The 25,737-nt window shown below is 43.1% G+C and overlaps 1 protein-coding gene and 1 pseudogene across 1 annotated transcript in view; one reads left to right on the top strand and one right to left on the bottom strand.

Annotated features, from left to right (window-relative positions):
* MDN1 (midasin AAA ATPase 1) overlaps positions 1-25,737 on the bottom strand; it is a 188,262-nt gene that overhangs the window by 147,455 nt on the left and 15,070 nt on the right. Inside the window, exons 3-9 of the mRNA XM_023205283.2 lie at positions 15,189-15,413; positions 14,735-14,842; positions 14,397-14,589; positions 10,476-10,718; positions 10,097-10,228; positions 4,783-4,886; positions 1,929-2,043 (exon numbers count right to left, since the gene is read on the bottom strand). Of these exons, the coding sequence (XP_023061051.2) occupies positions 1,929-2,043; positions 4,783-4,886; positions 10,097-10,228; positions 10,476-10,718; positions 14,397-14,589; positions 14,735-14,842; positions 15,189-15,413 (1,120 nt within the window). The remainder of the gene's footprint in view (positions 1-1,928; positions 2,044-4,782; positions 4,887-10,096; positions 10,229-10,475; positions 10,719-14,396; positions 14,590-14,734; positions 14,843-15,188; positions 15,414-25,737) is intronic.
* On the top strand, positions 20,740-22,669 carry LOC111532194 (annotated as a pseudogene).

Genomic DNA, 25,737 nt, shown 5'->3' with positions numbered 1-25,737 from the left:
TCTTTGTACTCTTTCTCTTTATTGCTGAGTTGGCCGACCCTTATGGAAAATAGAAAGAACCTATGTTGAAATATTGGGGGCGGTTCCCCCAGTAGCGGCACACACCTGTAGCCGCAGCTACTTGGGAGGCTGAGGCAGGAGAATCACTTGAATCTGGGAGGTGGAGGTTGCAGCAAGCCAAGATCATGCCACAGAGCACTGTTCTGGGAGACAGAGAAAGACTCTGTCTCAAAACAAAAAAAAAAAAAAAAGAAAATGTAGGAAAATATTTTAAGTTTGTGGCCAGGCACAGTGGCTCACACCTATAATGCCAACACTTTAGGAGGCTGAGGCAGGCAGGTCACCTGAGGTCAGGTGTTTGAGACCAGCCTGGCCAACATGATGAAACCCCGTCTCTACTAAAAATACAAAAGAAAATAGCCAAGGGTGTGGTGGGCACCTGTAATCCCAGCTACTTGGGAGGCTGAGGCATGAGAATTGCCTGAACCCAGGAGGCAGAGGTTGCAGTGAGCCAAAGTCATGCCATTGCACTCCAGCCTCGGCAACAAGAGCGAAACTCAGTCTCAAAAAAAAGAAGTTTGTTTGGTAACACATAGTTACCTATATACCTACATCAAGAAAGGGAAAAGCATCTCTTCCATGTCTGCATGACCACTGACAATGCTTTGTCTGCCACTCTCCTAGATAAAGCACTGGGAAAGGGAAATCTTCCAAGTGAGACATACAAGGGAAGTGGGGCGTGAGCACAGTCAAGTGTAGTATACTTCTTACTGATCTAGGATAACTACAATACTAGAAACGGAATCAATGTAGAAAACCTATAAAGTGATTTACCTCAATTCTCATTAATTCCTAGATCAAAATGTCCATTAAGTGTGAAAGATATGACCTTAAATCAACTTAGTAAAATGACCCTGTGGAGACAACTAGGAAAATCTGAATATAATTTAAGAATGCAGGCCGGGCGCGGTGGCTCAAGCCTGTAATCCCAGCACTTTGGGAGGCCGAGACGGGCGGATCACGAGGTCAGGAGTTCGAGACCATCCTGGCTAACAGGGTGAAACCCCATCTCTACTAAAAAAAAACAAAAAGCTAGCCAGGTGAGGTGGCTGGCGCCTGTAGTCCCAGCTACTTGGGAGGCTGAGGCAGGAGAATGGCATAAACTCGGGAGGCGGAGCTTGCAGTGAGCCGAGATCCGGACACTGCACTCCAGCCCGGACGACAGAGCGAGACTCCGTCTCAAAAAAAAAAAGAATGCAATGATACTGAGGAATTACTGTTCATTTTATTGTGTATAATGTTATTGTGGTTATATATAAAAATGCCGTTAAATTTTTAGAGATGTATGCTGGGAGTTTGCTTTCAAATATATTAGTACAGAAAAAATAATAGATGAAGCAAATACAGTAAAATACTAGCACACAGACTGTAAAATTTAGGTTGATGAGTGTTCTGGTGGTTTATTACACTGTTTCCTATTTCATGCAAGTTTGGAACTTTTCATGTAAAAAAGAAAACCACTGACATCTTCTAAGGTGGTTTATTATACTATTTCCTGTTTCATGCAAGTTTGGAACTTTTCATGTAAAAAAGAAAAGCATTGATTTTTCTTTTTTTTGAGACGGAGTCTCACTCTGTAGCCCAGGCTGGCATGCAGTGGCGCTATCTCGGCTCACTGCAAGCCCTGACTCCCGGGTTCACGCCATTCTCCTGCCTCAGCCTCCCCAGTAGCTGGGACTACAGGCGCCCGCCACCACACCCGGCTAATTTTTTGTATTTTTAGTACAGATGGGGTTTCACCGTGTTAGCCAGGATGATCTCTATCTCCTGACCTTGTGATCTGCCCACCTCGGCCTCCCAAAGTGCTGGGATTACAGGCGGGAGCCACCGTGCCCGGCCAGCATTGATACTTTCTAAGACTCACATACCTCATTCAGTTCTCGCTTATCCAGGTTATCCAGGTGAATTTTGGTCCAATATTTGTCTAGCAAAGTAGCATGACTGTTTAGCGGGCGATACCAACTTCCTCCACAGCTCAAGAGTCTATGTTTCAAAATAAAAAACACAGTCACACAAAATTCCAAATTTTAATCCTGAATTGCACCTTTGGATATTACTTGCTGTACACTGTCTCACATAGGAAAAATATTCATAATCCCTTCTGTTTCCAGATGCTACACTGTTGGGCTTACAGGGCAGATGACAAATGAAAGGCTGATAGTTAACCCATGTTTGGCTCTTCTCCTAAGAAGCAGTGATAGTGCTTTAATCAAATATTTTCAAATCACTGCAAATAATTCTACAAAGTAAATGTTTTTATTTCAATGACAGGTTCCTCTTCCTTAAGACATAAATACCTTCAGGAAAGAGAAAGCATAATCTAAGGCTCATAGCATTAAGTTCACTGCTTGTTACAAGAAGCTACAGTACTTAAAACCATTAAAAATTTCCAGAAGAGAAAAAAGGAGAGAAGGAATATACATGACACATACACTCTGGGGAAGGTACATGCTTATGCATAAGCCACTTAGTTCTCATAACTCTCCTGAGAGGAAGATGCCATTTCTTTCTTCTGACATAAATGGAAGAGAAGAAAGAATGGCCCTTATACACTCAACTGTAACTGAAAATGGCAGAACTGAAAATTGAATTCAAGTTTATCAGATCAAAAGTTTGTCTAACATCTTTCCACGATGTCCCAGGTCTTTCTCGGAAGTGTTTGAATCTACCAGGGAAGAACTTCACTGTCTCTATAAATAAAATTAAGGTCAGCCAAGCTCAGTGGCTCATGTCAGCAGTTCCAGAACTTTGGGAGGTCAAAGCAGGAAGATCACTTGAGCCCAGGAGTTCGAGACCAGCCTGGGCAACAAATTAAGGCCTCGTCTCTAAAAAAAAAACAAAAACAAAACAAAACATAAAATAAGATGGGCGTGGTGGCTCACACCTCTAATCCCAGCACTTTCAGAGGCTGAGGCAGATGGATTGCTTGAGGCCAGAAGTTTGAGACCAGCCTGGGCGACATGGCAAAAACCCCGTCTCTACTAGAAACACAACAATGAGGCATCGTGGTGTGCGCCTGTAGTCCCAGCTACCTGGGAGACTGAGGCACAAGAATCGCTTGAACCCAGGAGGTAGAGGTTGCAGTTAGCCAAATCATGCCACTACACTACAGCCTGGGCGACAGAGTGAGACTCGGTCTCAAAAAAAATTAATTAAATAAAATTAAAAATCAAGGTCTCTCAAAACTAACAGTGCCAGATACAGTGGCTTATGCCTGTCATAACAACACTTAGGAGGCCACAGTGGAAGGACTGCTTGAGTCCAGGAGTTCAACACCAGCCTGGGCAATGCAGCAAGATCCCATCTCTAAAAAAAAAAAAAAAAGTTTTTAGCCAGGCATGGTGGTGCACACCTGTAGTCCTAGCTACTCAAGAGGCTGAGGCAGGAGGATCACTTGAGCCCAAGAGTTTGTGGTTACAGTAAGATTTGATTAAGCCACTGCATTCCAGCCTGGGTACAAAGCAAAACACTGTCTCTAAAAATGAAATACATGTATAAAACAAAAGTAACAGGATTGGGCCGGGCACGGTGGCTCACGCCTGTAATCCCAGCACTCTGGGAGGCCAAGGCAGCAGATCATGAAGTCAGGAGATATCGAGACCAGCATGGTCAACATGGTGAAACCCTGTCTCTACTAAAAATACAAAAATTAGCCAGGTGTGGTGGCAGGTGCCTGCAATCCCAACTACTTGGGAGGCTGAGGTAGGAGAATTGCTTGAATCCAAGAGGCAGAGGTTGCAGTGAGCCAAGATCACACCACTGCACTCCAGCCTGGGCAACAAAACAAGACTCCATCTCAAAAAAAAAAAAAAAAAAAAGTAACAGGGTCAGCTGGGCACACAGGCATGTGCCTGTAGTTTCAGCTACTTGGGAGGCTGTGCTGGGAAGACTGCTTGAGCACAGAAGTTCAAGAACAGCTTGGGCAACACAGTGAGACCCCATTTCAAGAAAAAAAAAAAGAGTAATTGGGTCTAGGAAGGTATTCCTTGAGTAATATCGGGTTAGCTCCACACTCCATATAGAAGTAAATGTTTAACTGAGGTAAACACTAATATAATCAATTAACTATAGAATGATGTTAGTTTCACTCATGGGCATTTAAAGACATTGAAGAAGCTGTGCAGGTACAGACTAGCAGTAAGAAATAAACTACTGCCTTAAGGTAATTTTAAAATGTAGGCAGGAATATATACTAAGCATGTTCAGTTTTCTTGCCTTTGTTCATGCTTATAGCCAATTAATTTTTCAATTGCCTGAAATCTACCTATCATTATCACCATCGTGGCCAGCCATTAACTAGGCATTTATTGTGACAGGTCTTTAGTAGGAGTCATTTCACTTATTCTTTACAGCCACCATTTGAAGAAGGTATTATTAACCCCATCACAACCAGACAAGGTATACGTAGGTACTAAGTACCAGTGTCATGACTCAAAACCTGGGCTATCTGACAATAACCTCACCTCTGATTATTTTTTAAAACATGAAATAAGGTGAAGTGTTTTAAAATGGTTACTTATTTTTAAGTTGGGGGGGAACCTCTTAGTTTACAAATTATCTTCATTAAAAATAATCAGGAATGAGAAGGTTAGACCTGTTACTACTTCCAACTAACCTTGCTCAAAGTAGACCCAGAGAACTCTATTACAGGACTTCTGGCTCAGCATGCAGACTTATGAATAGTGGCTCCAGAGTGAAAACAGAAAGGTTACTAGTACATACCTCCTGGTTGCAAAAAACTGAAATCCAGGTGCCACTTTCAGACAGTCACCTCGGCCAGGAATCAAGAGATCTCCATTCTCCAAGAGAGGGATCAGCACAGAAACCTAAATCAGATAACCGCACTGATAAAGTAAAGCTATTAAGACAAAATCCAAACAAAACAACCCTCTCTCAAAATGACAGACAGACCCTTAGAGGAAACTTCAGCTCTCCTAGTCCAAACTGGAGTCAACATGCAAGCGGGAATGTCTGACTCTCCTACACTCCAGCACAATTTATACACTCGACATTCACGAGTACCTCCTGTGGATCACAGCCAAGCAAGACACAAGAAGACACAAGAATACAGACAGGACCAAGGCTTTACAGCCTAGAGGCTGATGGGAGAGGGAAGGCATGCAAATTCCCACACAGCACAATCGGTGTACCCCAGGAGTACACAAAGTCATATATAAAGATAGAGGGCGTTCTGAATCAGAACAGAATGATTTAGAAGCAGGGCAGTGAAGTCTTCTCAGAGGTAGTAACATTTGCTGAATCTTTAAAGAAGAATGAGCAGAAATTAACCAGGTTTGGTGAAAGAGAACTGGTACATACACTTCTGGCAGAAGTATGCACGTGCATTTTTAAAAAATTGAGAAGCCTAAAAGCCATGGCACAAGAATTGTTTTGTTTAGGGTAGAATGTGCATAAGAAGCAGCAGAAAGATGTAAGTCTTAGAGATAAGTAATAAAAGGCTTCCTGTGCTAAGGGCTTTGAACTTTTGCATAAGTGTTATCGAGAGGCTTTTAGGCTGAAAAGAAAAGAAATAATTCCATTTTTTATTTTAGAAAATCAACTGTGTAGCAATTTGGAAAGGAGCTAGCCTGGAGGAAAAACGGTCAAAAAGGACACTATTCAGATAACAAAGGCAAGACAGATAGGTAGTTAAAATAAGCCAGTGCTAAGACAATGGGACAAGAACGAATAAAGAGGTAAGGAAAAGGCAATAAACAATACGGAGACCAACTGAACGAGAGAGGACGAAGAGGTGTCTAGGGTTTAGAGTGGTAACTTGTGTTAGAAAAGGTTTTCCCTTCGTTTTCTTTTGCCCACTACAAAGTGGTGGGGTTTTTGTTTGTCTTGAGATGGAGTCTCATTCTGTGGCCCAGGCTGAAGTGCAGTGGTGTGACCTCAGCTCACTGCAACCTCTGATTCTCGGGTTCAAGCAATCCTCCCACCTCAGCCTCCCAAGTAGCTGGGATTACAAGCATGTGCCACCATGCCCGGCGAATATTTGTATTTTTTTCTTTTTTTGGTAGAGACAAGGTTTCACCATGTTGACCAGGCTGGTCTCAAACTCCTGACCTCAAGTGATCTGCCCACCTCAGCCTTCCAAAGTGCTGGGATTACAGGCGTGAGCCACCGTGCCCAGCCAGCAAAGTGGTTTTTGACCCTAACAATTTTTTTTTTTTTGCCATAATAGGTTTTGTTCCTGGTTTTCTTTGTTTGTGCTTAAGAAAAGGCGATTTAAAAAAAAAAGAAAACAAGTCCAATTTGGACATCTTGAACTTGTGCTGGCAATGGACATGCAAGTAGAGATTTTTTTAAGAATGTGGACTAGCCCACTTTGCAGACACTGCCACTCCTGGAGCCCCCTGCCACTAGACACAGTCAACCCCACTATGTTCTTCAACATCACCATGAGGATGAGCCCTTGGGCCACATTTCCTTTGAGCTGTTTGCAGACAAGTTTTGAAAGACAGCAACAACTTTCATGCTAAGCAATGGAGAGAAAGGATTTGGTTATAAGGGTTCCTGCTTTCACAGAATTATTCCAGGGTTTAAGTGTCAGGGTGGTGATGTCACACCCCATAATGGCACCTGCAGCAAGTCCATCTACAGGGAAAAATTTCATTATAAGAACTTCATCCTGAAGCATAAAGACCCTGGCATCTCGTCCATGGCAAATGCTGGAACCTATACAAATGGTTCCTAGTTTTTCATCGGTAGAGTCAAGACTGTGTGGTTGGATGGTAAGCATGTGGTCTTTAGCAAGGTGAAAGAAGGTATGAATATTGTGGAGGCCATGGAGCGTTCTGGGTCCAGGAATAGCAAGACCAACAAGAAGATCACCACTGCTGACTGGGACAACTCTAATAAATTTAACCTGTGGGGCCAGGTGTGGTGGCTCACGCCTGTAATGCCAGCACTTTGGGAGGGTGAGGTGGGCAGATCACCTGGGGTAAGGCATTCAAGACCAGCCTGGCCAACATGGTGAAACCCCATCTCTACTAAAAATACAAAAATTAGCTGGGTGTGGCAGCACACACCTGTAGTCCCAGCTACTTGGCAGGCTGAAGCCTGAGCCCGGGAGGCAGAGGCTGTGGTGAGCTGAGATTGCGCCACTGCACTCCAACAAGATTCCATCTCAAAAAAAAAATTGTGTCTTCTCTTAACCATTCCTTCTATAGCCTACAAGAGCACCCTCCACTCCATTTGCTTGCAGTAGGCTATAATCTTTGTGCTCTCACTGCAGTTCTCTGGGTTCCATATTTTCTTATTCCCCTCTACATCTCATTGGATAGCAGAGTTAAGTTTATAGTTATGAAATAAAAACTAAATAACAACAACAACAAAAAACAAAGTGTAGACTAGACATATGGATCCAGGAGTTGTGAGTTTATAGAAGTTTCAAAAGAAAAGAAAAAAAAGTGAGAAGAGCAGAGAGGCAAAGAAGAGGGTTCTAAAATATCAGACATAATTTTTTAAGCATCATTATTTTATACATGGCTAGGAGCTGAAAGAGAAGCCCAAAATAATATAAAAGCAATTCCAACATACTCCAAAACTTGCATCTAAAGAAAATTATCCTGAATGAGGTCTGTAAAAGCTACTTTAAAATAATAACGGGTCATCTATGAGCTGAGAAGTTCTGGAAAAAACAAAACAGTAAGAGCATCTGAAAAATCTGCACAATGTGCACAGACATCCATAAACCTATTGACAGCCTGACACAGTGGCTCATGCCTGTAATCCCAGCACTCTGAGAGGCAGAGGCAGCAGATCACTTGAGGTGAGGAGATGGAAACCAGCCTGGCCAACATGGTGAAATCCCATCGCTACAAAAAAAATACAAAAGCCAGGTGTGATGGTGTGTGCCTGTAATCCCAGCTACTTGGGAGGCTGGGGCACGAGAATCACTTGAACCCAGGACACGGAGGTTACAATAAGCCAAGGTCGCACCACTGCATTCCAACCTGGGTGACAGAGGGAGACTCTGTCTCAAAAGACAAAACTAAAAATTGGCCAAGCATGGTGGCTCATGCCTGTAATCCTAGCACTTTAAGAGGCCAAGGCAGGCAGATCACTTGGGGTCAGGAATTTTGAGACCAGCCGGGCCAACAAGGTGAAACCTCATCTCTACTAAAAGAAATACCGGGCATGGTGGCGCACATTGTAGTTACAGCTACTGGGGAGGTTGAGGCGGGAGGATTGCTTGAAACCAAGAGGCAGAGGTTGCAGTGAGCCAAGATTGCACCACTGCACTCCAGGCTGGGCGAGAAGAGCAAGACTCTGTCCAAAAAGAATAATAATAATTAAAAATAATAATAAAAATAAAAATAAGTAAACCAGTGACTTCCCAGATAACCTGGTATCTGAAAAAAACTGCCCAAGACGAAGGGCACTAAAAAGGAAAAAAACTCAACAAATATTTTTCAACTGCCCTGTAGTTTACATCTCAGTTTTATGTTTAAGTCTCATTGGTAGGAGTTAGCCTTGGCTCTGGGCTTCTTAAAACTGAGTTTCCAGCCCTGTAGAAGTGAACATTAAGACACCAGAACACAGTGATCAAACTGTGAGGCCCTATCTGGGCCAATATCCCCAGAACATCTTTGCTTCATTATACTCTAAAACACTGATATAACATACACACTTATTTTCAGCTATTCCTTCCCCTTCATCTCTCCCTAAACACACACACACTCTCTCACTCTCTCTCTCTCTCTCTCGTTCTCTCATATCCAAGACAGAAAAGTCTATACACAGTTAATCTGAGCGGGTTCACCTTAAAAGAAAATTAAAACCGGCCAGACGCGGTGGCTCACACCTGTAATCCCAGCAGTTTGGGAGGCCGAGGCGGGCCAATTACCTGAAGTCAGGAGTTCATGACCAGCCTGGCCAACATGGTGAAACCCCGTCTCTACTAAAAATACAAAAATTAGCTGGCCATGGAGGAACATGCATGTAATCCCAGCTACTTGGGAGGCTAAGGCAGAATTGTTTGAGCCCGGAAGACGGAGGTTGCAGTGAGCCGAGATCATGCTACTGTACTCCAGCCTGGCCGACAGAGCAAGACTCTGTCTCACATTAAAAAGAAAAAGAAAAAAGAAAATGAAAACTGCCGGGCGCAGTGGCTCACACCTGTAATCCCAGCACTTTGGGAGGCCGAGACGGGTGGATCATGAGGTCAGGAGATCGAGACCATCCTGGCTAACACGGTGAAACCCCGTCTCTACTAAAAATACAAAAATTAGCCGGGCGCAGTGGCAGGCGCCTGTAGTCCCAGCTACATGGGAGGCTGAGGCAGAAGAATGGCGTGAACCCGGGAGGCGGAGCTTGCAGTGAGTGGAGATCACGCCACTGCACTTCAGCCTGGGCGACAGAGCGAGACTCCGTCTCAAAAAAAAAAAAAAAAAAGAAACGTAAAACCAATCTCAGGAAAAATGTGTCCAAAGGAAGAATATTTCATCCTGCAATACATTTTTTGTCACTTTTCAGAATGAGAGGCCTCATGGATTGTCTCAATGGCTAATTTCATACATATAGAAGTGGTCTTTTTACAAACCAAAAAATACATCCAGCATATTTTTCTTAATGAAACAAAGGCAAGCACAGTCTTATTACATCATCTCCTCCTTCACTTGTCCTCAGCCCACTGCTCTGCAGCTACCACAGCTAAGAAGCAGGATCTGAAAGTTCTCAAAGTACCTGTAACATGGCTGAGATGTTCCAAACCAGAACTATTCTTGGAAAAAATTGATCTCATATTCAATTAGAGGAGGAAAATACTACTGTGAAACTGGTCACATATTCAACTACTATAGGAAACAGCACAACCAAAATTTTATAGATTTTCTATCAAAAAAGAAACCAGTCAAGTAATTCAGGACCACAAATCAGATCAGGTAAGTAACCATGAAGCACCTGCAACATAGTATGTCTAATCAAATACATTTCTGTTTAAATCATCAACCAGAATCACTATTAACAAAATGCTTTTCCAAGACAGGAAAATACATTAAGGGACAATGAATTTCCTGAGACGACATACCACGTCTAAAGGGGCATAGTCAATATCCTCCAGAAGGATCCAGTGGCCCATTGTGGCTGCCTGTGTCAGGGTGCCAGGCTGCCACACAAACTCTCCAGGAACATCTGTGCAACGATACATCCCCAAAAGCATCTGCAGAAAGAAGATAAAGTAATTACTGAAAAACCATACCTGTAGTGGCAATGCTACACCCTTTGATTAACTGTTAATATTCTATATGTAAGTATAAGTAAGTAGGCACTTGAGGTTTACATAGGTTGGCCCCAACAGTTATAAGCAAGGCCAATAACTATTCTTATATTCCCTTAGCAAAAGCAATATTTTAATGCAAATATTTACAAGCATGACAAGCCACCAAAACTTAACATTTCCTTATTACCTTACTGTCAGTCTGATCTCCAAGCTGGACTTTGAGAAGCTGAGGAGGCTTCGTTCTACCTGTCATTGCAGCTAAATATTCAACTAAGGAAGTTTTGCCGCATCCTATTGGTCCTTCCAACAACACAGCATTCTGAGAAGCAACCGCCATAGCCAGGGTCTGCAGATTTTTGCAGACAGACTCAACCAGCACATAAGACCTAAGTGCCAGCTCCTGTTCACGTGAAGAACTCCTATTACCACCCTAAAGAGGCAAGACAGAAGCCACGTCAAGAAGAGTTCTTCCCCAAAGGAACACAAGTTAATTTCTACCGTAAGCCTTCTACTAACCTTACACAAACCTCTGTAAGCAAATTAGTAGTACCAAAACTATAAAAACAACAGGTATGTCATCTAAAGATCTCTTCAGCATGGTGGCCCATGCCCAGTCTCAGCTACTGGAAGTGCTGAGGTGGCAGTATCATTTCATCCCAGGAGTTCAAGGATAGTAAGCCATGATCACACCACTGCACTCCAGCCTGGGTGACACAAAGAGACCCCGACTCTAAAAATAAACAAATTTTTATTTTTAAAAATAAAGCAAGGGGCCAGGTGTAGTAGCTCACGCCTATAATCCCAGTACTTTGTGAAGCCAAGGCAAGTGGATCACTTAAAGTCAGGAGTTCGAGATCAGCCTGGCCAACGTGGTGAAACCTGGTCTCTACTAAAAATGCAAAAACATTAGCTGGACGTGGTGGCATATGCCTGTAATCCCAGCTACTCGGGAAGCTGAGGCTGGAGAATCACTTGAACCCAGAAGGCGGAAGCTGCAGTGGGCCAAGATCGTGCCACTGCACTCCAGCTGGGCAACAAAAGCGAAACTCAGTCTCAAAAAAATAAATGAATAAATAAATAAAAATAAAAATAAAGCAAGGATCTGTTTTTTTTTCCTTTCCATTTTACTGGGGGTAAGGGATGCCGTGGGAAGTAGGGAAGCAGAATTTGTTGGCAAATGTAAGAAAGTCTTCCAAAGTTTAAGTAGCCAAAAAAGCTGATGCACAAAGGTGGGGAAGTGCAAACCTCATCTATTACTGTTAGATTTTTCTTTTCTTTCTTTCTCCATATTCTAGGATTTCCCATCTGAGATCACAAATACACACAATACATTTAGAAGACAATCAGGGAAATATAGACACTGAGAGGATATCTTATAATTTTTCTTTTTTTTTTAGGTATAATAAAAGTACCAGGGTTATTTTTTAAGTTTGTTTCCTTTAGACAGAGAGATATATATCTCTGTGTATATCTCTCTCTATATATATATACATATATTCAGTATATAACTGAAATATTTTCATATAAAATAGTATGATGCCTGGTATTTGCTTCTAAGTAATATAATGTGAGGAAGCCATGCAGAAATATAAACAAAAGGTAACTGATAATCGTTGAATACCCAGGTCCATCAGGTCCATGGGTATTCACTACACCATTCTTTCTACTTTGGAATATGTGTGACATTTTCTGTAACAAAAAGTAAAAAAGAATATTAAAATGCACCCAGTAAGTTTAATGAGAAAGAATTTCAGCTTTGCAAGACAAAAACATTCTCAGTCAGATGTGGTGGCTGGCTTATACCTGTAATCCCAGTACTTTGGGAGGCTGAGGAGGGAGGATGGCTTGAGACTAGGAGTTCAAGACTAGCCTGGACAACATAGTGAGACTCTGTCGCTACAAAAAATTTAAAAATTAGCCAGGCATGCTGGCACACACTCAGGAGGCTGAGGTGGGAGGACCCCTTGAGCCTAGGAATTTGAAGTTACAGTGAGTTACAATCACAGCACTGCACTCCAGCCTGGGCAACAGAGTGAGACCCCATCTCAAAAAACTAAAAAATTTTTCTAGAGACTGGTTAAATAACAATGTGGGCCGGGCACGGTGGCTCAAGCTTGTAATCCCAGCACTTTGGGAGATCGAGACAGGCGGATCATGAGGTCAGGAGATCGAGACCATCCTGGCTAACACAGTGAAACCCCATCTCTACTAAAAAAAAATACAAAAAAACTAGCCGGGCAAGATGGCGGGCGCCTGTAGTCCCAGCTACTCGGGAGGCTCAGGCAGGAGAATGGCGTGAACCCGGGAGGCAGAGCTTGCAGTGAGCTGAGATCCGGCCACTGCACTCCAGCCTGGGAGACAGAGCCAGACTCCGTCTCAAAAAAAAAAAAACAAACAAACAAACAAAAAAAACAATGTGAACTAATGTGTAAAGTTAAAAATGTTAACATGGTAAATGTTGTATCAAAATTTTTATATTTTTTAAATAATAACAATGCATCCAACATACATAGGGGGAAAAGGGGAATGATTTATAACTTTTAGGGGGTAGTAAGTTCTCAAATATGGCTGGTTACCTAAAAACACGTGAGGACTAAAAGAAATTCAGAGCTAGAAGCTCTTGAACTTTCCTCAGGGCTGTCCCTCTCAAAAATTTAGCAGGCAGGCACAACTCTACCCTGTACTTCGGCCCCAGCGTCCCCAATGCTAACCAACAGCAGGGCCATTCTAACCAGAATCCTTCCCTATGTTAAAATCTTAATGCCCTAAACATAATCTAGGTTGGGATACTGGTTACAGGATACGTGGGATACTGGTTACAGGATAAAGAGGGAGTGGGGAAGGGGACAGGTCTTCACAACTAGAAAAAAACACAAAGAGCTTTGGAAGTACTGGGTGTTTGGTGCTATTTATATGAAGTTTATGAATAATCACTGACTACACTTATGACAATGTGCATTTTCCTATATGTATATTACACTCAATTTTTTTTAATACTACTGACCAGAACCCAACTGATGGTTCAAGAAATGACCCAGAACTTATTCCAAGAAGAAAAGTGGGTGGGCTGGGCACAGTGGCTCACACCTGTAATCTCAGCACTTTGGCAGTCTGAGGCAGGTGGATCACCAGGTCAGGCGCTCAAGACCAGGCTGGCCAACAGAGTGAAATTCCGTCTCAACTAAAAATACAAAAAATTAGCCAGGCGTGGTGGGGGGCACCTGTAATCCCAGCTACTCGGGAGGCTGAGGCAGAAGAATCACTTGAACCTGGGAGGTGGAGGTTGCACTGAGCCGAGGTTATGCCACTGCACTTGCACTCCAGCCTGACCATCAGACAAAGTGACAACTGACTGAAGACTGCTATGGAAAAAAGAGACTGGTACCCAACAGTGCCAGATTTATGATCTATAAGCCTGTTCAAGTATGGTCTCTGGTCTCAAGCCATTCGTGGAAAGAAGCTTGCTGCATATGGCAGAGAGGACGTTCACTAGCTACTGGACTCTCACACAATGAGATAGTTCTGAAAGAAGAGGCTGCTGGGAGTTATCTCTAGACCTAGGCCTGTCTTTGCCACAGAACAGTCCAAAGGTCTCCAGCAAGTAATTCTGCCTTTGAATTATATCAACATAGGATCCTAACATGTGCTACAGAACTTCACAGTTTTTGCAGTAAGCAAACAAGAAAATATATGGATGCGCTCTGCTCAAGTGAAAGGCATCACATAGGCACCATTAGTTTCTAATGTCATATTAAACAGGGCAGGCTGGGTGCAGTGGCTCATGCCTGTAATCCCAACACTTTTGGGAGGCTGAGGTGGCATGATCCCTTGAGGCCAGGAGTTCCAGACTGGCACAGACAACATCGTGAGACCCCGTCTCTATAATTTAAAAAATTAACAAAAAATAAAAACAAGAACAGTGGGAATATCAGGGGAAAAGCCCAAGATTAATTTCTTTTTAATTTCTCCCTGAATACTTCCAAAAATGGAGTAGCAATTTAACAAATTAATTTAGTTCACACCTGGTAGATAGAGCCCAGCCAAAGACAGAGCACACTCAGTGTTTAGTAGGGGGAAGGGGACACACCCCCTACTGATACCAACATACCAGCTCTCCAGGGACTGGCGGCTGCCCAGGCAGTACCACACCACAAACAGCTGTCACCCTAGGGGAGAGGTCAGACGAAACAAGGTGTCCCTGTAAGTACTGCAGCTCCTTCTCCTTACACCAAAGGGAAGCTTCTGGATTGGCCAAAACCAAGGCCTTCTCCAAATCCTGCAACTGGGCCTCTTCTAACAACCTAAGAGAAAGGAGAGTCTCGTCAATTACCTTATCACTCAGAAGTGTGATAGCAAGACCTGCAGTCACCTCTGGCCTGTCGCCCCAAGAAAAAATAAAAAATAAAGAAACGCTATAGCAAGACCTCCACGAAGGTTCCCGCTTACCTCAACCTGAAATGGATCAATTCATCACTATTAAATATCTTCTTAAGAAATGATAACTTGTGCTCTTCATTCATACAGGTGACCAAAGCAAGACAATTGGCTGTATACCTAGGGAAAAAGAAAGTATGTAAATTCAGTTTTTCTACAGTTAATTATAAAGAATAAATAAAATTCACTAGCCAACTGAACACTAGAAAAGGAAATCTCAATTATTACAACACAATTAAGAACAGAAAACACAAATCAGGCACAATGGATTTACTTGATGGAACATGAAAAAGGTGAGACTCCATTCATATCATCTCATTTTCCTCTGCAATGACACATGATTAAAGAAAGGAAGTAAAACTCCAAAAGCCACAAGAACAAAATTAACAAAGTTTAAATGGTTTCCTTCCCCTCGAGACACACACAACTCCACACACTAGAAGTGCAAAAAAAACCAGCTACGCACCAGCGAACCAAGGTGTCATGGCTTCTGAGGAGAGGGACACACACACTCCAGTCCCAGAGCTCCCGGAACACAGACTGCTCCTGCTGCAGAAACTTGTAGGCTGCTTCCATTAGGTCCCGGAGCTTCATCCTCCTACGTCCATAGCGGACTGGATTAGCATCTGAACTCTCCAGGAATAGTCTTTGAAAGACTGGGGATGTGTCCTTGAAATACCTCAGGGCAAACCTTCAAACACAAAGAATACAGACATCCCCAACATAACAATGGTTGGACATAATTTTTCTGCTTGTGAGGTTTATCAGAGTATTCAGAGTATTAAATGCATTTTCAACTTAAGCAAGCTTTATTTTCAACAAGGAGTATCTATATTTTCACTGATTGGTGGGAATATCAAAGAACACATCTCTCTACTCGGACCAAACCACAGAACAGAACTCCCAAAGGTCTGAGAACCTAGGGGAATGAATGCTGAAGCTACCTAGTCCTAAAATTGTATCCTGTTCAATTTCAGGAACTAGGACAACAGCATGAGATAATTCGGACTAAGAGGATACAAAAATCTAAAGTAATTACCTACCAAAGTAGGAGGTACTTAAAGTAACTGTTTACAACGGAAAAGGCACTCATTTCCAACAAACGTTTATTCAGTTCTATGAGCCAGATACCGTGTTAACAACTGGGATTCAAAACCAAAGGGATACTTTTCTTGAGGAGTTGCTGCCTAGTAAGGAAGACAGCCACTTTTAGAAACACTAAGAGATATACACACACAAGAGTCAACTGAATCTGGGGAGAATCAAGAAGAGATGCTTAAGTTACACCTTAATGAATGAAGAGGACAAGCCTGGGCAACATAGTGAGATCTCATTCCTATGAAAAATAAAAAAAATTAGCGGGGTATGGTGGAGCCTGAAGCCTATTCAGGAGCCTGAAGCTGGAAGATAATTTGCCAGGTTCAAGGTTACAATGAACTATGAAGGTGCCACTGCATTCCAGCCTGGATAACAGAGCAAGACCTTGTCTCAAAATAAGTAAATGAACTGCAAACCCTTTGCTAGATTAATTAAGATAAAAAAGATTTGAATGAACTAAAATCAGAAATAAAAGACGGGACTGGGTATGGTGGCTCACACCTGTAATTCCAGCACTTTGGGAGGCTGAGGTGGGTGGATCACCTGAGGTCAGGAGTTCTAGACAGCTGGACCAATATGGTGAAACCCTGTCTCTACTAAAAACACAAAATTAGCCAGGCGTGGTGGTAGTGCATGCCTGTAATCCCAGCTATTCCGGACATTGAGGCAGGAGAATCGCTTGAACCCGGGAAGCGGAGGTTGCAGTGAGGTGAGATCACGCCACTGCACTCAGGCCTGGGCGACACAAGAGGGGACATTATATTATATAACCAATGCCATGGAAATAAAAAATATTATTAAAACTTTGAACAAGGCCAGGCACAGTGGCTCACACCTGAAATCCCAGTACTTTGGGAGGCTGAGGTGGGAGGATCACTTCAGGAAAGGAGTTCAAGACCTGCCTGGCCAACATGGTAAAACTCCGTCTCTACTAAAAACATAAAATTAGCCAGGCGTGGTGGCAGGTGCCTGTAATCCCAGCTACTCAGGAGGATGAGGCAAGAGAATCAGTTGAGCCTGAGAGACGGAGGTTACAGTGAGCCAAGATCATGCCATTGCACTCCAGCCTGGGCGACAAGAGTAAAACTGTCTCAAAAAAAACTTTGAACATTATAAAGAAATGGAAAATATGTACAGATCACTAAGTAACCAGTAAGCAGATTTAGTCAGTAATCAAAAATCTCCCACCAAAGAAAAGCCTAGACTGCACTAGAGAAAAGCTTGATGAGTACACTAGGGAATTCTACCAAACACTGAAAGAATAATTAACACTAATCCTAATGAACCTTAATGTAATTGGGTAGACTTCGAGTAGGCTCATCAATTGTAAAAAATGCACAAGTCTGATGGGAGATGCTGATAATGGGGAGGCTATGCATGTGTGTGTGGGTACAGTGTGTATATGGGAAATCTCTGTACCTTCCTCTCAATTTTGCTGTGAGCCTAAAATGGCTCTAAATTAAGTATTAAAAAATAAAAATAATTAGCATGCATTAAATGCTTGTTTTTAATTTTATAAAAATTTCTGGGCTGGGCACAGTGGCTCACACATGTAATCCCAGCACTTTGGGAGGCTAAGGCAGGTGGATCACCTGAGGTCAGGAGTTCGAGACCAGCCTGACCGACATGGAGAAACCCCGTGTCTACTAAAAATACAAAATTAGCCAGGCGCGGTGACACAAGCCTGTAATCCCAGCTACTCGGGAGGCTGAGGCAAAAGAATCGCTTCAACCTGGGAGGCGAAGGTTGTGATGAGCTGAGATAGCACCATTGCACTCCAGCATGGGCAATGAGAGTGAAACTTCATCTCAACAACAACAACAAATATTTCTGGTCGGGCGAGGTGGCTCACGCCTGTAATCTCAGCACTTTGGGAGGCCAAGGCAGACGGATCACAAGGTCAACAGATCAAGACCATCCTGGCCAATGTGGTGAAATCCCGTCTCTACTAAAAACACAAAAATTAGCTGGGTGTGGTGGCACATGCCTGTAGTCCTAGCTAACTAGGAGGCTCAGGCAGGAGAATCGCTTGAACCCGGGAGGGAGTCAGAGGTTGCAGTGAGCTAAGATCACGCAACTAAAGCTTATCCACCATGATCAAGTGGGCTTCATCCCTGGGATGCAAGGCTGGTTCAACATACACAAATCAATCAACGTAATCCAGCATCTAAACAGAACCAAAGACAAGAACCACATGATTATCTCAATAGATGCAGAAAAGGCTTTTGACAAAATTCAACAGCCCTTCATGCTAAAAATGCTCAATAAATTCGGTATTGATGGAACGTACCTCAAAATAATAAGAGCTATTTATGACAAACCCACAGCCAATATCATACTGAATGGGCAAAAACTGGAAAAATTCCCTTTGAAAACTGGCACAAGACAGGGATGCCCTCTCTCACCACTCCTATTCAACATAGTGTTGGAAGTTCTGGCTAGGGCAATCGGGCAAGAGAAAGAAATAAAGGGTATCCAGTTAGGAAAAGAAGAAGTCAAATTGTCCCTGTTTGCAGATGACATGATTGTATATTTAGAAAACCCCATCATCTCAGCCCAAAATCTCCTTAAGCTGATAAGCAACTTCAGCAAAGTCTCAGGATACAAAATTAATGTGCAAAAATCACAAGCATTCTTATACACCAGTAACAGACAAGCAGAGAGCCAAATCAGGAATGAACTTCCATTCACAATTGCTTCAAAGAGAATAAAATACCTAGGAATCCAACTTACAAGGGATGTAAAGGACCTCTTCAAGGAGAACTACAAACCACTGCTCAGTGAAATAAAAGAGGACACAAACAAATGGAAGAACATACCATGCTCATGGATAGGAAGAATCAATATCATGAAAATGGCCATACTGCCCAAGGTTATTTATAGATTCAATGCCATCCCCATCAAGCTACCAATGAGTTTCTTCACAGAATTGGAAAAAACGGCTTTAAAGTTCATATGGAACCAAAAAAGAGCCCGCATCGCCAAGACAATCCTACGTCAAAAGAACAAAGCTGGAGGCATCACGCTACCTGACTTCAAACTATACTACAAGGCTACAGTAACCAAAACAGCATGGTACTGGTACCAAAACAGAGATATAGACCAATGGAACAGAACAGAGTCCTCAGAAATAATACCACACATCTACAGCCATCTGATCTTTGACAAACGTGAGAGAAACAAGAAATGGGGAAAGGACTCCCTATGTAGTAAATGGTGCTGGGAAAACTGGCTAGCCATAAGTAGAAAGCCGAAACTGGATCCTTTCCTTACTCCTTATACGAAAATTAATTCAAGATGGATTAGAGACTTAAATGTTAGACCTAATACCATAAAAACCCTAGAAGAAAACCTAGGTAGTACCATTCAGGACATAGGCATGGGCAAGGACTCCGTGTCTAAAACACCAAAAGCAACGGCAGCAAAAGCCAAAATCGACAAATGGGATATGATTAAACTAAAGAGCTTCTGCACAGCAAAAGATACTACCATCAGAGTGAACAGGCAACCTACAGAATGGGAGAAAATTTTTGCAGTCTACTCATCTGACAAAGGGCTCATATCCAGAATCTACAAAGAACTCAAACAAATTTATAAGAAAAAAACAAACAACCCCATCAAAAAGTGGGCAAAGGATATGAACAGACATTTCTCAAAAGAAGACATTCATACAGCCAACAGACACATGAAAAAATGCTCACCATCACTCGCCATCAGAGAAATGCAAATCAAAACCACAATGAGATACCATCTCACACCAGTTAGAATGGCAATCATGGCCGGGCGCGGTGGCTCAAGCCTGTAATCCCAGCACTTTGGGAGGCCGAGACGGGCGGATCACGAGGTCAGGAGATCGAGACCATCCTGGCTAACCCGGTGAAACCCCGTCTCTACTAAAAAATACAAAAAACTAGCCGGGCGAGGTGGCGGGCGCCTGTAGTCCCAGCTACTCCGGAGGCTGAGGCAGGAGAATGGCGTAAACCTGGGAGACGGAGCTTGCAGTGAGCTGAGATCCGGCCACTGCACTCCAGCCCGGGAGACAGAGCCAGACTCCGTCTCAAAAAAAAAAAAAAAAAATAGAATGGCAATCATTAAAAAGTCAGGAAACAACAGGTGCTGGAGAGGATGTGGAGAAATAGGAACACTTTTACACTGTTGGTGGGATTGTAAACTAGTTCAACCATTATGGAAAACAGTATGGCGATTCCTCAAGGATCTAGATCTAGATGTACCATATGACCCAGCCATCCCACTACTGGGTATATACCCAAAGGATTATAAATCATGCTGCTATAAAGACACATGCACACGTATGTTTATTGCAGCACTATTCACAATAGCAAATACTTGGAATCAACCCAAATGTCCATCTGTGACAGACTGGATTAAGAAAATGTGGCACATATACACCATGGAATATTATGCAGCCATAAAAAAGGATGAGTTTGCGTCCTTTGTAGGGACATGGATGCAGCTGGAAACCATCATTCTTAGCAAACTATCACAAGAACAGAAAACCAAACACCACATGTTCTCACTCATAGGTAGGAACTGAACAATAAGATCACTTGGACTTGGGAAGGGGAACATCACACATCAGGGCCTAACATGGGGAGGGGGGAGGGGGGAGGGATTGTATTGGGAGTTATACCTGATATAAATGACGAATTGATGGGTGCTGAGGAGTTGATGGGTGCAGCACACCAACATGGCACAAGTATACATATGTAATAAACCTGCACGTTATGCACATGTACCCTAGAACTTAAAGTATATTAAAAATAAATAAATAAATAAATAAATACATAAATAAAGATCACGCAACTACACTCCAGCCTGGCGACAGAGCGAGACTCCACTTTAAAAAAAAAAAAAAAAAAAAAATTCTATCTTAAAAAATTGTGTACAAATGTTCAAAAATGGACTGTGGTCGGTGGCTGTGTTGCTCCCTGATAAAGGTACGTGGTTGTTGGCTGCAACCTCTGGGCTGGGATGATTCACGTTCCTAGTGGAGGCAGGGGAACTCAGCTGGAGCTGTGGCCAGTACAGTAGTAGCAGTTGGACTGATTTGCTGCCATGGGATTCGTAGGCCATTATGTTTTGCAAGCCATGAAGCCTATGGAACCTCAAGTAAAACAAGTTTTTCAAAGTCTACCAAAATCTGCCTTCAGTAGTGGCTATTAGAGAGGTGGGTTTGAATTAAAAATGACAAAATAGAAGGCAGCATCAATACTAGGTCTAAGGCCTACTGCCAATAAAGGGAAAGTATGAGATGCTCATTAATGAATGATGTTCTTAAACAATCCAAGTAAAAGAGGATCTCCCTACACAGCAGCCAAAAGCAGAGAAGCTAAAGATTTACTAGAAAGTCGGCCGGGCATGGTGGCTCACGCCTGTAATCCCAGCACTTTGGGAGGCTGAGGCAGGTGGATCATGAGGTCAGGAGATCAAGACCATCCTGGCTAACATGGTGAATCCCCGTCTCTACTAAAAATAAAAATAAAAAATTAGCTGGGTGTGATGGCAGGCGCCTGTAGTCCCAGCTACTCGGGAGACTGAGCAGGAGAATGACATGAACCCAGGAGGCAGAGCTTGCAGTGAGCCAAGATAGCACCACTGTACTCCAGCCTGGGCGACAGAGCGAGACTCCATCTCAAAAAAAAAAAAAAAAAAAAAAAAGGAAGATTTACTAGAAAGTCAAGTTAAAAAGTGAAGTAGGTCGGGAGCAGTGGCTCATGCCTGTAATCCCAGCACTTTAAGAGGCCGAGACAAGTGGATCACCTGAGGTTGGGAGTTCGAGACCAGCCTGACCAACATGGAGAAACCCCATCTCTACTAAAAAGACAAAATTAGCCATGTGTGGTGGTGATCCCACCTACTTGGGAGGCTGAGGCAGGAGAATCGCTTGAACCTGGGAGGCAGAGGTTGCGGTGAGCCTAGATGGCGCCATTAAACTCTGGCCCAGGCAATAAGAGCGAAACTCTGTCTCAAAAAAAAAAAAAGTGAAGCAAATGTATGATGAATTTTAAGTTCATATTAGTTTATGTATGAGTAGCAAGTTTTTATAACAAAATGCCTGAGTTAAAATTTTTGAAAATAATTTAGCATGAGCTAAAAATAAAAAATAAATGCAATTGACTGTAGTAATGACTGCATATATTGATGAAAATACTAAAACCACTGAATTGTACTTTTATAATATATAAACTATCTCAATAAAGCCCTATTTAAAATGCGTGCATATTAATGTACTTGTGTGTATACTCTGATGTGTGCAAGAGTGAGAAAAGACATTTGGGAGAAAACATACCAAAATATTAATACCAGCTATCTTTGGAGGGTATGGTTTCAGGGTGGAGAAGACCTTTACCTTCCTACCATTCTGTATTGTTGAATGTTATTTGAATATATCACTTCTGGAACTAAAAGAAAAGGGGAAATAGGTATTATACTACTAGGACATTATTTTCCTCACAGGGATACAGTGAGAATAAAGTAGTTCTTGGAGAGGAAGAAAAGCCTAAAAACAAATACAAGACGTTACCTTTAAGCATTTCTAGATATAGTTTTTAACTAAAATGTGTAAGAGCAGAACTATTCTGGTCCCTCATTCTGCTGTATGGCCGCATGACTGGTCACATACATACAGTACCTTACACACGGACTATGTCTTTGAAAAGGAAGTGCATGCTCCAGCACAACAATCCATCTGCTATTCTTCATAAAGGCTGTGACTGGGTCCATCCACTATTGCTCTTACCAATCAAAAGACAGACAGCACTGATGTGGGACACGCGCACAGCACAAACCAGCAGCAAATGCAAAACTGAAACCAAGAAATTAATCTAAAATGCAATCCAAATAAACTGTACACTTAAAAATAGCAAAGTTGGGCCAGGGGGCAGTGGCTCACACCTGCAATCCCAACACTTTGGGAGGCCAAGGCGGGTGGATCACCTAAGGTCAGAGTTCGAGACCAGCCTGGCCAACATGGTGAAATCCCCATCTCTACTAAAAATACAAAATTAGCCAGGTGTGGTGGCACATGCCCGTGATGCCAGCTACTTTGGAGGCTGAGGCAGGAGAATCACTTGAACCTGGGAGGTGGAAGTTGCAGTGAGCCATTGCATTCCAGCGTGGACAACAAGAACGAAACTCCGTCTCCAAAAAAAAAAAAAAAATAGTAAAGGTGATCAATTTTATGCATTTTCCTACCACAATGGGAAAAAAGTATATACACATTTTTAAGAATGAAACTCAAATTTTGTTAAAAACTTGAGCTTGTGATGTATGTTTAGTTTTCAATCTGGTTCCAGGACAGAGCTCCAGGAATTGTAATTTCCAATGCAGTAAGAGCTATTCTTTTGTTATTCAACCCCCTTTCAATCACACCCGAGTTTATGTTAATGAGGTGACAATGGGAAAGTCCCTAAGGAGGGGGCGGGCACAGGCTGGTTGCCAGGAGAACCAACCAAGTGATAATAGAGTTAAAACTTTCAGCCCAACTGCCAGAGAGGAGAGAGGGGATGAAGGTTAAGATGATCTCCAATGGTCAAAGATATAATCAATCATGCCTTCCTAATGAAATATCCATTAAAAAAAAAAAACAGGCTAGGCGCAGTGGCTCACACCTGTAATCCCAGCACTTTAGGAGGCCTAGGCAGGTGGATCACCTGAGGTCAGGAGTGCGAAACCAGCCTGATGATCAACATGGAGAAACCCCGTTCTACTAAAACTACAAAATTAGCCAGGCATGGTGGCACATGCCTGTAATCCCAGCTACTCAGGAGGCTGAGAGAGGAGAATCACTTTAACCTGGGAGGCGGAGGTTGCAGTGACCTCAGATCGTGCCATTGAAGTCCAGCCTGAGCAACAAGAGCGAAACTCTGTCTCAAAACAACAACAAAAGTAAATGGGGTTCCGAGAGCTTTCAGGGTGGTAAACAAATGGAGGTGCTGAGAGGGTGCTGCAGCTGGCGGGGGGCATAGATGCTTACTGTCCCCTTCCCCCATGCTTTGTCCTGTGCATCTAACTGGCTCTTCCTGAGTTGTATCCTTTTCTAATACACTTATAATCTGGTAAAGAAACTGTTTTCCTGAGTTCTGTGAGCCATTTTAGCAAACAATCAAACCTGAAGAGGTGGGTAAAAGAAGTCTCTGATTTACAGCCTTTTGGTCAGACGCATATATGATAACCTAGACTTGAGATTGGTGTCTAGAGAGGGGGTGTGCAGGCGAGGAATGGGTGAGATACTCTTGTGGGACTGAATCCTTAACCTGTGGGGTCTGCACTAACCCCAGATAGATAATCTCAGAGTTGAACTGAATTGTAGGGTACCAAACTGGTGTCAGAGAATTGATAGATACAGGTAAAAAGGACATACATCTGGTATTAGAAGTGATGTGTTCTGCAAATGTAGAGGAAAAGGAACTGTTTTTTCTTCTTTACTAGTCCAGGATACTTCTGTGTACTGCAGACACGATTCACAGCAGGTGCTGGTCAAGTCAGTATAGGTAAAACTTAGAAATAATGTTACACTCTGACATAACATTAAAGGAAAATAATCTCTGGGTGTGGTGACCCATGCCTGTAATCCCAGCACTTTGGGAGGCTGAGGCGGGCAGATGACTTGAGGCCAGGAATTCAAGACTGGCCTGGACAACATGGTGAAAACCCAAAAAAATACAAAAGTTAGGCCAGGCACAGTGGCTCATACCTATAATCCCAGCACTTTGGGAGGCTGAGGTAGGCGGATCGCAAGGTCAGGAGTTCAAGACCAGCCTGGCCAACATAGTGAAACCCCACCTCTACTAAAAATACAAAAATTAGCCAGGTGTGGTGGTACGCACCTGTAGTCCCAGCTACTTGGAGTGGGGGTGAGGTGGGAGAATCGCTTAACCTGGGAGGCAGAGGTTGCAGTGAGCCAAGACCACCCCACTGCACTCCAGCCTAGGTGACAGAGTGAGACTCGGTCTCAAAAAAACAAAATAAAAGAAAACTCAAAAATTAGTGGGCCTGATGCTGGGACCCGGGAGGCGGAGGTTGCAATGAGCCAAGATTGTGCCACTGCACTCCAGACTGGACGACAGAGTGAGACCCTGTCTCAGAAAATAAAAAAAAAGTCAGCCAGGTATAGTGATGTGCATCTGTAGTCCCAGCTATTCAGGAGACTGAGGCACAAGAATCACTTGAACCCAGGAGGAGGAGGTTGCAGTGAGGCGAGATCATGCCACTGCACTCCAGCCTGGGTGACAGAGTGAGACTGCTTCAAAAAGAAAATAATCAACACATGATGTGTCATTCTAACCTTCTGAAACTGTCTCCAAAGCTATAGCTGAGGGAATTTGGGAGCACAAGTTTAATCAAGGTGAAAAGAAAGCAAGGAATAAACTGCATAATTTTTTTTTTTTTTTTTTTTTTGAGATGGAGTCTCGCTCTGTCACCCAGGCTGGAATGCTGTGGCTGGATCTCAGCTCACTGCAAGCTCCGCCTCCCGGGTTCAGGCCATTGTCCTGCCTCAGCCTCCCAGGTAGCTGGACTACAGGTGCCGCCACCTCGCCCGGCTAATTTTTTGTAGTTTTTAGTAGAGACGGGGTTTCACTGTGTTAGCCAGGATGGTCTCGATCTCCTGACCTCGTGATCCGCCCGTTTCGGCCTCCCAAAGTGCTGGGATTACAGGCTTGAGCCACCGCGCCCGGCCACAAACTGCATAATTTTTTATAAGACAGAACTTTGATACCAGACATATCGGGATAGAGAAAGCCAGGAATGTTCTCAGAGTCCTGATCTTTACTTGGCTGTATATTTTCTAGTTCCATGAAACCAGGTCCATTTTTTTCTCATCCCCTTTTAGAAAAGCTCATACCGGCCGGGCGCGGTGGCTCAAGCCTGTAATCCCAGCACTTTGGGAGGCCGAG

This window comes from Piliocolobus tephrosceles, chromosome 5 (assembly GCF_002776525.5).
Source record: "Piliocolobus tephrosceles isolate RC106 chromosome 5, ASM277652v3, whole genome shotgun sequence".
Classification (NCBI taxonomy): Eukaryota; Metazoa; Chordata; class Mammalia; order Primates; family Cercopithecidae; genus Piliocolobus; species Piliocolobus tephrosceles.
Note: the sequence above shows the minus strand (reverse complement) of the source record. Positions and strands in the feature narration are given on the sequence as shown.